Source organism: Microcaecilia unicolor, chromosome 5 (genome assembly GCF_901765095.1).
Source record: "Microcaecilia unicolor chromosome 5, aMicUni1.1, whole genome shotgun sequence".
Classification (NCBI taxonomy): Eukaryota; Metazoa; Chordata; class Amphibia; order Gymnophiona; family Siphonopidae; genus Microcaecilia; species Microcaecilia unicolor.
Genome location: NC_044035.1, coordinates 11,801,195 through 11,813,776, shown reverse-complemented (window position 1 = coordinate 11,813,776; position 12,582 = coordinate 11,801,195). Strand labels below are relative to the sequence as shown.

Here is a 12,582-nt window from a genome sequence, read left to right as displayed (position 1 = left end):
ATGTGCTCGTGAAATTCCCCTCATTTAAATCATCTTCATTATTCTTATTACAATCACCCGATTTTTCTGTTCTCAGCACTAGCTTTGTTTCGCCGGTGTCCTTACATCATCAGGAGAACTTTTAGTCTCTGCAAAAGATTCTCGTGTTATTCCGTTTCAAGTTTCTCAAACGTATCTGAACTTTTAACTAACTCTTTTATTTTATCAACTTATTTCATAACTTCTAATTATTCCTCATGGTACTTTTGTTCATTCAACATATTTTGCATAATACACATTTTGAGCATACCTGGCTTGGGACATCATCCCCTCCCAGATCAGCATTCCAAAAAACGCCAGCGCTTGCGTGCTCACTCTTTATACGTCCTCTTTGATGCTATGTCGCTCAATTCAATCATGTATCCACTCAATCTGCCGGTTTAAACCAAATGGTCTCACCATGTTCTATTAATAAATTAATTGTTGTTCCTTCTGCAGTAATCTCCTGGTAGCGTTGCCCCCATCTGGTAGACATACCTGTACTAGTACTAAATATTTCAGATCTTGCAGATCATGGTTTGCCTCCATCAGGGGTGTGCTGGTAAATTTTTAACAACAGGCTCTTTCTCCAGACGTAGCCAGCTCTGCAGTTGGAAGGGCTAGGGGTGTCCGGGGTGGGGGGGGGGAGCAACACTACCCTCTCTCTCCTCCCTTCGTGCGGGCTCACTAGACATACCTTTGCTGGCAGCCAATAAATGGGCTGCCACCAGTCCCAACGTCTTGCTCTGAGCAGCATGCTGAAACTTCTCACACATGCTGGAGAAGTCCCAGCCTGCTGCTCAGAGCTGGAAACAAAGAGCAGGGAGCAGCAGTAGTCTATTTACTTGGCTGGCAGGGCTCAGCATCCCCACCAGCAAAGTAAAAGAGAATTCAGCAGGGGGCCCAAGCCCACATTTTGGGAGCCAGTTGTTAAAGTAGCCATGGAGGGCCCTACTTTAACAACCGGCTCCCAAAATTCTTAAAAATTTAACAACCGGCTCTTGCGAGCCTGTGAGAGCCTGCTCCAGCACACCACTGGCCTCCATCCAGTGATCCACTAGAGGGGCCGCCTCCTTTTTTATTCTTATATTACTAATGTGTTCTGTTGTCCTTTGCTTGATTTTTCCTGGTGGTATATACTATATATCATTTCTTGCATGGACAGGTAATGCTGTATATTACTTGAGTAGATTTACAATTCGTTTCTACATTGATCCTGTAAGGTTTTCCTGTTACCGGATGTGTTATCTGATTCGTTTGCCATATGAATTTGCTATATACACATCTTTGACAGGGAGTGTGCCCCCTGCCATTTTTTATCACAGGATTCTGTTGTTGTAACCTTTCCCCTATGTTGTTTGCTCGTGTATAAGTGGATCGGGGCTGTTGTTCAAACTTGAGTAAAGATAACGTAGACCAATGCTTATTAATAATCTTTTTGACTTGTCCTGTTTGAGATGAATAAGGCAATACACATGAGAAGGTATTTTGTTGTTCCCTAGTTTTTATTATGGGGTATAACAGCCATTGTTGGTGTGTGCTTGTTACTCTTTTCTGAGCTTTCTTAATAATTTTCCTGGGATACCCTCTTGTTTTAAACCGGTCATATAATTCCTGTGATTGTGCCTTAAAACTGTCCTCTGTGCCACATAATTTCCTTAATCTAAGAAAATGTGCCATCGGGATGCCTGCCTTCACCGCATGTGGATGGTGACTTTTGAAATGAAGCAGAGTGTTGGTATCTGTCTTCTTACGGTAGATTGTAGTGTCAAATCTATTATGTTGGTACATTATTTTTATATCCAGATAGTTGAGTGTTGACCCTATCACTGTTGATTCAAATTTGATGTATTCATCGCATGCATTTATATATTCAAAAAATTCCTCCAGGCTTTGCAAGTCTCCTGTCCATCAATGTACCTCTTCCAAATTCTTATATATGTGGAGTATCTGGAATTATGAACATATATTTCCTCAAAGTTCGCCATATATAGGCAAGCAATGGTCGGTGCTACTGTTACTCCCATTGCTATGCCGTGAGTTTGGATGTAATATCGTTCCTCAAACTGAAAGTAATTTTGCTTTATTATTATTTTGGCTATTTGATTCAATAAGTTCATTTTTCCCATCATTTTTCTACAAAGACCAGCTAAGTAAAGTTGCCTTCATAATTTGAGAATGGAAGAAGGATGAAGAAACCAAAGATTCTAAAACAAAATAATAATAATAATAATAGTTTTACAGAAGTAACGGAAAAGTACAAGGGAGACAAATACAATAAAAGGTTTATATACTCACCTGTTTCAGCTGAAGTAACTGGACTGCCTATAAAACAAAAATATATACACAAAGTATCATTCTTATGATTTCATTTTAATTTATACTAAGTTAATTGAAAAAGTTTTATGTAGTACACATTCATACTTATCTGATGAAAGTTTTCTCTTTGTGGAAAATCCGTTATAATTATCTTGTTACTTGAAATCTGCCAAGAACAATAAATGTTAAATTTTACTGTATAACTCATTTTCATCTCTGAGTTTAATTTTTTTTTTTTTAGAACATTTCCTACCCTATTTAATAGAAATAGAGGTACGGGGTTAGTTTCATACTTGTGAATCTTATTTCCCGTTTTAGTTTAAACCAGGGGCGTATCTGCGTGGGGCCACAGGGGCCTGGGCCCCCGCAGATTTCGCCCTGGACCCCCCTACCACAGACCCTCTCCACCTCCCCCTCCCTCCCTCCCTCCTGCCCGCCCGCCCGCCACCAACCCGTCACCGATCTTTGCTGGCGGGGGACCCCAAGCCCCCGCCAGCCGAAGTCCTCTCTTCCGTGCAGGATGCAAGTTTCAACGCTTCCTGTTCTTCTGAGTCTGACGTCCTGCACGTACAACGTGCAGAACGTCAGACTCAGAATTTGGAATTCAGTCTGACATCCTGCGCGTTGTACGTGCAGGACGTCAGACTCAGAAGAACAGGAAGCGTTGAAACTTGCAGCGGCGCAGCCTGCATGGAAGAAAGGACCTCGGCTGGCGGGGGGTTGAGGTCCCCCGCCAGCAAAGGTAAGTGACAGCAGCGGGGGAGGGTGTAATTGGTGGCGAGGGGGGGGTCCGGAAATGGCGGGGGGGGGGGGGGGGGGGGGCTAGGTGGCGCCGGGGGGGGGGGGCTAAAATGTGCCCCCTCCCTCTGGCTCTGGCCCCCCCTACCGCCCGAGTCCAGATACGCCCCTGGTTTAAACTCTTCTGAGGTAATCTTATTGGGTACAGTAGGGTAAGTTTAAACTATTGAGAGTGAGGTCACAGTCTCATCATAATTCAGTTTCTCTTACATGTCTTCCTCTAATTGTGCCAATTCTTTTTAAAGTTTATCTATTGTTAGCAGCATCAGATCTAATGAACAGCGTGAAATAACGGTGTTCCATTGCAGGGGCGTAGCTACGGGTGGGCCCAGGCCCACCCAATCTCGCCTCAGGCCCACCCAGTTTAATCATCGAAGTGCACAGTCTTTCTTCCACAGCTCGGCCACCTCCCATCTGGTTTTAGGCAGCTCTCCCAGATGGTCCTCTTCCTCCTACCTGCCTGAAATGCTCATTTGTTTTTAGTGCGGTGCGGGTCGGGTCCTGAATGCGGAAGTCTCAATACATCGCCATTACATCTCGGTACGCTACTCCCTCGCCAATTTCCATTTTGTTCCTCCCTGTAGTGCCGCATAGGAAAGGCTTCAGGCTGCCCAGCTCCCGTCTGGATTCTCTGCCTCGTTGTTCTTCGCAGTGCCGCATGGGAAAGGCTGCACCTGCCGGCTGTGTTGCGGCTCCTCCTCTGTGCCGGATCACTGGTGATCAAGTTATGATTAGCCCTTTGTTCTTGATCGATTCCCCCCCTCCCCCGCGGCCCCACAACAGGCAAAGGAGCCAACATGTGCATACTTGGAGTGTTCTGCAAGCAGCTACCAAGGTAAAATAAATGTATTTTTTTTGTTTTAAATTTTAACATGTACGGAGTGTTATCAAAATGAATGCTGGCTGGTGGTGGGCTTCTGGGTGGAGGGTGAACTCTTCACTGCCTAGGGCAAAGAAAAGTATATTTAATCATTAAATATACCTTTGTCCTAGGCAGTAAACACCTACCCCCACCCAGAAACCCACCAACAATAAATTTTAATAGTGTTCAGGTTAAATTTTAAAAACAGATGGTGGGTTTTTTTTGTGGGGGGATGGTCTGCAGTGCCAGGTTAAAATTATAAAAGTTAAATTTTAAAAGTTTTAAATTTAATGTAGGTGGGCTCTGCAGTGCAGCTGTTGGGTACATTACTTAGAAATTCATCACCAAGTGCATTCTCAAGCATTATTTTGTAGTATCCCAAGAAATACTACTCATACCTTTATACACAGTGCCCATTCATATTAGGTCTGGGCCCACCCAAAATGTCAGGTCTGGCTATGCCACTGTTCCATTGTGATACGAATTCTTTATCGTCGAGGAATCTTGGCTCTTTATTCCATCGCAGCCAATGCCTTAATTTGATATTCCGTGCGAATTATTTGTTTACAGGATTGCATTAAATCATTCCAATCCACCATCTCAACTGGTTCTCCAGAGCCAAATAAGCGCTCTCCCCCCCCTCCCCATAATCTCAGCTATCCTCTCCTCCGTCAGCCCCGATTTTGATGCCCACAAAGTTGCCATGTTTTCTCCCCTAGTTTTTTGTCGTGAACACTATTTTATTCTGGGTTAACTGTTCGTTTTGGTTTCACTTTTATTATTTCTCAGTATCACATTGAACCCCATTTTTTTGTCTTTTTTATTTGCTCTTTTCTTATAATGAACTTTATGTGTGATTATTTACTTAAAATATAATATTTTTAATGTGCAGTGCTCAGTTATCACCTGTTACAATGGAAAGCGTTTCCTAGTAATGGTGTATACCAGACATCATAGCACTGCTGCCCTACCTCCCTCCTTTAATTCTCACAACTTTGCATATTATACTTTCTCTATTTCTACTATATTCACTTATCTTATGGCTGCAGTGTTATCCCGTGTTGATGCTGGTTCCGCCTTTTCTCCCTTTGTAACAGCTGACAGTGATGTGCTCGTGAAATTCCCCTCATTTAAATGAGTTCAAAGCTCAGATACGTTTGAGAAACTTGAAGCTGAATAACACGAGAATCTTCTGCAGAGACTAAAAGTTCTCCTGATGATGTAAGGACACTGGCCGCGAAACACAGCTAGTGCTGAGAACAGAAAAATCGGGTGATTGTAATAAGAATAATGAAGATGATTTAAACGAGGGGAATTTCACGAGCACATCACTGTCAGCTGTTACAAAGGGAGAAAAGGTGGAACCAGTGTCAACATGGGAAAACACTGCAGCCATCCCTATCTATTCAGTCACGATCAGGGCGTAGACCGTAGATGTCTGTTTTGTTTACAATTACCGGCGTCACCATCCAATCTCCGCTAAGATTCCACGGAACCATTCCTTCTAAACAGGATTCCTTTGTGTTTATCCCACGCATGTTTGAATTCCATTACCGTTTTCATCTCCACCACCTCCTGTGGGCGGGCATTCCACATATCCACCACCCTCTCCGTGAAAAATACTTCCTGACATTAGTCCTGAGTCTGCCCCCCTTCAACCTTAATTCATGACCTCTAGTTCTACCGCCTTCCCGTCTCCGGAAAAAGTTCATTTGCAGATTAATACCTTTCAAATATCTGAAAGTCTGTATCATATCACCCCTGTTTCTCCTTTCCTCCAAGGTATACATGTTCAGATCAGCAAGTCTCTCCTCATAAGGTTTGCAACGCAAATTCCATACCATTTTTGTAGCTTTTCTTTGCACTGCTTCCAGTCTTTTTACATCTTTAGCAAGATACGACCTCCAAAACTGAACACAATACTCCACGTGGGGCTTCACACGACTTGTAGAGGGGCATCAATACCTCTTTTCTTCTGCTGGTTATGCCCCTCTCTGCGCAGCCTAGCATCCTTCTGGCCACGGCCATGGCCTTGTTGCATTGTTTCTTCGCCTTCAGATCCTCCAACACCAACACCCCAAGGTCTCTCTCCTGAGTCAAGCTTACTAATCTCGCCCCTCCTATTTGGTATCTCTCTTTTGGGTTTCCGCACCCCAAGTGCATCACTCTACACTTCTTGGCATTAAATTTTAAATATTTCTCAGTATCACATTGAAACCCTTTTTTTTTCTTTTTTATTTGCTCTTTTAATTACATAAATACATAAGTATTGCCATACTGGAAAAGACCAAAGGTCCATCAAGCCCAGCATCCTGTTTCCAACAGTGGCCAATCCAGGTCACAAATACCTGGCAAGATTCCAAAAAAGTACAAAACATTTTATACGGCTTATCCCAGAAATAGTGGATTTTCCACAAGTCCATTTAATAATGGTCCATGGACTTTTCCTTTAGGAAGCCGTTCAAACCTTTTTTAAACTTCGCTAAGCTAATCGCCTTTACCACATTCTCTGGCAACGAAATCCAGAGTTTAATTACACGTTGAGTGAAGAAAAAAATTTCTCCGATTCATTTTAAATTTACTACATTGTAGCTTCAATATATGCCCCCTAGTCCTAGTATTTTTGGAAAGCGTAAACAGGCGTTTCACATCTACCCATTCAACTCCACTCATTATTTTATAGACCTCTATCATATCTCCCCTCAGCCGCCTTTTCTCCAAGCTGAAAAGCCCTACCGCTTTAGCCTTTCCTCATAGGGAAGTTGTCCCATCCCTTTTATCATTTTCGTCGCCCTTCTTTGCACCTTTTCTAATTCCACTATATCTTTTTTGAGATGCGGCGACCAGAATTGAACACAATATTCGAGGTGCAGTCGCACCATGGAGCAATACAAAGGCATTATAACATCCTCATTTTGTTTTCCATTCCTTTCCTAATAATACCTAACATTCTATTTGCTTTCTTAGCCGCAGCAGCACACTGAGCAGAAGGTTTCAACGTATCATCAACGACGACACCTAGATCCCTTTCTTGGTCTGTGACTCCTAACGTGGAACCCTGCATGACGTAGCTATAATTTGGGTTCCTCTTTCCCACATGCATCACTTTGCACTTGTTCACATTAAACATCATCTGCCATTTAGACGCCCAGTCTCCCAGGCTCATAAGGTCCTCTTGTAATTTTTCACAATCCTCCCACGATTTAGCGACTTTGAATAACTTTGTGTCATCAGGAAATTTAATTACCTCACTAGTTACTCCCATCTCTAGGTCATTTATAAATATGTTAAAAAGCAGCAGTCCCAGCACAGACCCCTGGGGAACCCCACTAACTACCCTTCTCCATTGAGAATACTGACCATTTAACCCTACTCTCTGTTTTCTATCTTTTAACCAGTTTTTAATCCACAATAGAACACCACCTCCTATCCCACGACTCTCCAATTTCCTCTGGAGTCTTTCATGAGGTACTTTATCAAATGCCTTCCGAAAATCCAGATACACAATATCAACCGGCTCACCTTTATCCACATGTTTGTTCACCCCTTCAAAGAACTGTTTTTAAATCATGTAACGATGTTATTATATCTATACTCTGTAAGCCACATTGAGCCTGCAAAAAGGTGGGAAAATGTGGGGTACAAATACAATAAATAAATAAATAAATAAATAGTAGATTGGTAAGGCAAGATTTCCCTTCACTAAATCCATGTTGACTTTGTCTCATTAATCCATGCTTTTGAATATGCTCTGTAATTTTGTTCTTAATAATAGTCTTTACCATTTTGCCCGGCACCGATGCCAGACTCACCGGTCTATAATTTCCCGGATCTCCTCTGGAACCTTTTTAAAAAATCGGCATTACATTGGCCACCCTCCAATCTTCCAGTACCATGCTCGATTTTAAGGATAAATTACATATTATTAACAATAGCTCCGCAAGCTCATTTTTCAGTTCTATCAGTACTCTGGGATGAATACCATCTGGTCCAGGAGATTTGCTACTCTTCAGTTTGTAGAACTGCCCCATTACATCCTCCATGTTTACAGAGAATTCATTAAGTTTCTCTGACTCGTCAGCTTCGAAAACCATTTCCGGCACCAGTATCCCACCCAAATCTTCCTCGGTGTAGACTGAAGCAAAGAATTCATTTAATCTCTCCACTACGGCTTTGTCTTCCCTGATCGCCCCTTTTACTCCTTGGTCATCTAGTGGTCCAACCGATTCTCTTGCCAGCTTCCTGCTTTTAATATACCTAAAGAAATTTTACTATGTGTTTTTGCCTCCAACGCAATCTTTTTTTCGAAGTCCCTCTTAGCCTTATCAGCGCTTTGCATTTGACTTGACATTCCTTATGCTGTTTCTTAGACGATTCCTTCCATTTTCTGAAGGATTTTCTTTTAGCTCTAATAGCTTCCTTCACCTCACTTTTTAACCATGCCGGCTGTAGTTTGGTCTTCTGTCCTTCTTTTTTAATACGTGGAATATATTTGGCCTGGGCTTCCAGGATGGTGTTTTTGAACAGCATCCACGCCTGATGTAAATTTTTGACCCTCGCATCCGCTCCTCTACGTTTTTTTTTTCACCATTCTTCTCATTTTATCATAGTCTCCTTTTTCAAAGTTAAACGCTAATGTATTGGATTTCCTATTTATACTTACTTCAAAGCTAATATCAAATCCGATCATATTATGATCACTGTTATCAAGCGGCCCCAGCACCATTACCTCCCGCACCAGATCATGCACTCCACTAAGAGCTAGGTCTAGAATTTTTCCTTCTCTTGTCGGCTCCTGTACCAGCTGCTCCATAAAGCTGTCCTTGATTTCATCAAGGAATTTTACCTCCCTAGCGTGCCCCGATGTTACATTTACCCAGTCAATATTAGGGTAATTGAAATCACCCATTATTATTGTGTTGCTCAGTTTGTTTGCGTCCCTAATTTCCTTTAAAATTTCTGAATCCGTCTGTTCATCCTGGCCAGGCAGACGGTAGTACACTCCTATCACTATCCTTCTCCCCTTTACACATGGAATTTCAATCCACAGTGATTCCAAGAAGTGTTTTGTTTCCTGCAGAATTTTCAATCTATTTGATTCACGGCTCTCCTTAACATACAATGCTACCCCTCCACCAATTTGATCCACCCTATCATTATGATATAATTTCTAGAGAAAATTTCAGTTTAAAACTATGGGAAAAGGGTTTGTACACTATCCTGCTTATTTTTGAAAGAGAAGGGCGCCCATCTTCCGACACAAATCGGGAGATGGGTGCTCTTCTCTCAGGTGCGGCCAAATCGGCATAATCGAAAGCCAATTTTGGCCGCTCTCAACTGCAGTCTGTTGCAGGAGTGGCCAAAGTTTAAGGGGGTGTGTCGGAGGCATAGCAAAGGCGGGACTGGGGCGTGATTAACACATAGGTGCCCTCGGCCAATAATGGAAAAAAGAAAGGCGGCCCTGACGAGCATTTGGCTGACTTTACTTGGTCCATTTATTTTCAGGACCAAGCCTCAAAAAGGTGTTCGAACTGACCAGATGACCACCTGAGGGAATCGGGGATGACCTCCCCATACTCTCCCAGTAGTCACCAACCCCCTACCACCCTAAAAAAAATGTTTAAAAACATTTATTCCAGCCTCTATGCCAGCCTCAAATGTCATATCCAGCTACATGACAGTAGTATGCAGGTCCCTGGAGCAGTTTTAGTGGGTGCAGTGCACTTCAGGTAGGCGGACCCAGGCCCATCCCCCCCACCTGTTACACTTGTTGTGGTAAATGGGAGCCCTCCAAAACCCACCCGAAACCCACTGTACCCACATGTAGGTGCCCCCCTTCACCCCTTAGGGCTATGGTAGTGGTGTACAGTTGTGGGGAGTGGGTTTTGGGGGGGATTTTTGGGGCTCAGCACCAAAGGGAAGGGAGCTATGTACCTGGGAGCAATTAATGAAGTCCACTGCAGTGCCCCCTAGGGTGCCCAGTTGGTGTCCTGGCATGTCAGGGGACCAATGCAGTACAAATGCTGGCTCCTCCCATGACCAAATGGCTTGGATTTGCCAGTTTTGAGATGGCCGCCCTTAGTTTCCATTATCGCCAAAAACCGAGGCCGGCCATCTGTAAATCTGTCAATCTCAACATTTAGGTCAACCCTCTCTAAAGCTGACCTAAATGTTGAGATTTGGCCGGCCCCGACTGTATTATCGAAATGAAAGATGGCCGCCCATCTTGTTCGATAATATGGTTGGCTCCGCCCCTTCCAGGGGCGTCCCCGGAGATGGGCGCCCCCGTTCGATTATGCCCCTCCACGGCAACTAGTTAATAATGCTTGCTTTTCCCTCTCTCTCTTTATTCCCCCTTAATACTAAACTAGATCCTGCAGTGCCTGCTAGAGTGTATCTTTTAATGCTGTGGTACAAAGTTTTTAAAACTAAGTGGAAAAGACTATGGAGATTAGTTGATAAAATTAGCTTTTTATATTTTTATTTTGCCTATCACTAACCTACAATTCCTCCTTTAAACCCCAATCTTTAAGTTCCTAAAGCACAAAGCAAAATAGTGTTCACTTACCAGAGAAATGTCCTCTTCTCTCGGAACTTCTCAGAAAGAAAGTTCAGTGGGACTTTTCCTCTTTATATAGTTTTGAATCTCAGGGGCCTTTTTTAAAAACAGGCTCTTTGAAGCTGACTCAGCAACCTATGCAAGTATTCTACTTCCCCACACCTTAATTAACACTTAATTGAGGTCGTTGGATGTGCTACCTCTCCAGCAGCCAAGGAACAGAAAATAACTGCCTTTTAGAGCAAGAGTTTTGGGCTGTTTAGTTTCTACCTCTAGAAAAGGTTTCAGTTTAAAACTATGGGAAAAATGCCTACTTTTAGAGAAAATTTCAGTTTAAAACTATGGGAAAAGGGTTTGTACATTATGGAAGTAATTGACAAGGCACATTAATTCACTACATTTTTAGGGCACACTAATGAATAAACAGTACTACAAACCAGTACTCACTTTGTTCTGAATGTTAATTGGATAGAATTTGATTATCTTTTGCTAACCTGAGGCTTAAACTTTCCCCAGGGAACTGGCTTTCCATGTCCATCTGGCGGATGCCCAAGGATGGGTCATTTTGCAAATACCTTTCGTGGGGTCACATCAGTGAGCCAAAAATTTTACTTGAACACTGGAGATGCCAAGGACTTTTCTCGTAAGTCTGCATTAAATTTACTGCCGATTTTAAAATGATTTTAAAAAGGGTCTATGATTAATTAAGACAGAATACAATCAAGAGTGTTGTTAGTATTCCTACTTGATAGGGGTGAGTTGTGCAGTGAAGAAGAGGGAGGCTTTGGGGTAATCATATTTGATGGCCTCAAGGTAGCAAAATACTGATGGTCAAAGTGAGAGTGATGCTAGAGTGCAAATAGAAAAGAATAATCTCAAAGAACTGCATTTCCTAAGAAAAGCAAGACTACAAGTCTCCGCATTGAATGAGGAAAACCCAGGACTGGGTTCACCTGTCTGACAAATTGGGAGCCAGTTAGCAGCTCTATCAGCCCACAAGATCCCTGCGATTGTAGGATCAGGAATTGCTGACTGTTCCTTCGGTCTGCCGTATTCGATTACAGACTGTCCATGCACAACTTTTTTTCCATTGTCAGACCTCAATCGTGGAATGCTTTACCACTTTCTGTATGGCAATTGATCTCCTTGGCAGTATTTAAGAAACAGATAAAGGCTGTGATGTTTCAGACAGCATTGTTTGAAGCACAGTTGAGGGGTGGTTTGGGCTTCAGAATCAGGGTTCCATGTTACTGATGGTGTTTTATGTGATTTGATTATGTATGTTTTAGTGTTCTCTACTCAGATTTTTGGATGGGCAGATACATTTTTGTAAATAAATAAATATCTGTGGGTCAGCTGGGTGGAGTTGTGTATGAGTTTGCATGGGTTAGGTTGGGGATGGAGACAGGAAAGAGCTACACACTACCTCTGCAATCACATACCCCACCCATCACCCATGCCATGCACCATCCATCATTAACCTATCCTTTCTCATTTACCACACACCCTATGTACCCTGTCTCATGTGATGTACATCTATGCTCCCAAATCGCTACACACCTAAATCCTCCTGATCCACATTATATAAAGACCATCACATACCAAAGGGGAACTTTCATCTCCTTCCCTCATTCTTGGGGATTTTAACATTCATGCTAGTGATCCCTCTGATTCTTATGCTTCTCAATTTCTCACTTTAGCATCCTAAGTACATAAGTAATGCCATACTGGGAAAAGACCAAGGGTCCATCGAGCCCAGCATCTTGTCCACGACAGTGGCCAATCCAGGCCAAGGGCACCTGGCAAGCTTCCCAAACGTACAAACATTCTATACATGTTATTCCTGGAATTTTGGATTTTTCCAAGTCCGTTTAGTAGCGGTTTATGGACTTGTCCTTTAGGAAACCGTCTAACCCCTTTTTAAACTCTGCTAAGCTAACCGCCTGCACCACGTTCTCCGGCAACGAAATCCAGAGTTTAATTACGCGTTGGGTGAAGAAAGATTTTCTCCGATTTGTTTTAAATT

At 42.8% G+C, this 12,582-nt stretch overlaps 1 protein-coding gene across 1 annotated transcript in view; it reads left to right on the top strand.

Annotated features, from left to right (window-relative positions):
- LOC115471081 (pancreatic triacylglycerol lipase-like) overlaps positions 1-12,582 on the top strand; it is a 50,290-nt gene that overhangs the window by 24,985 nt on the left and 12,723 nt on the right. Inside the window, exon 9 of the mRNA XM_030204756.1 lies at positions 11,073-11,199. Within this exon, the coding sequence (XP_030060616.1) occupies positions 11,073-11,199 (127 nt within the window). The remainder of the gene's footprint in view (positions 1-11,072; positions 11,200-12,582) is intronic.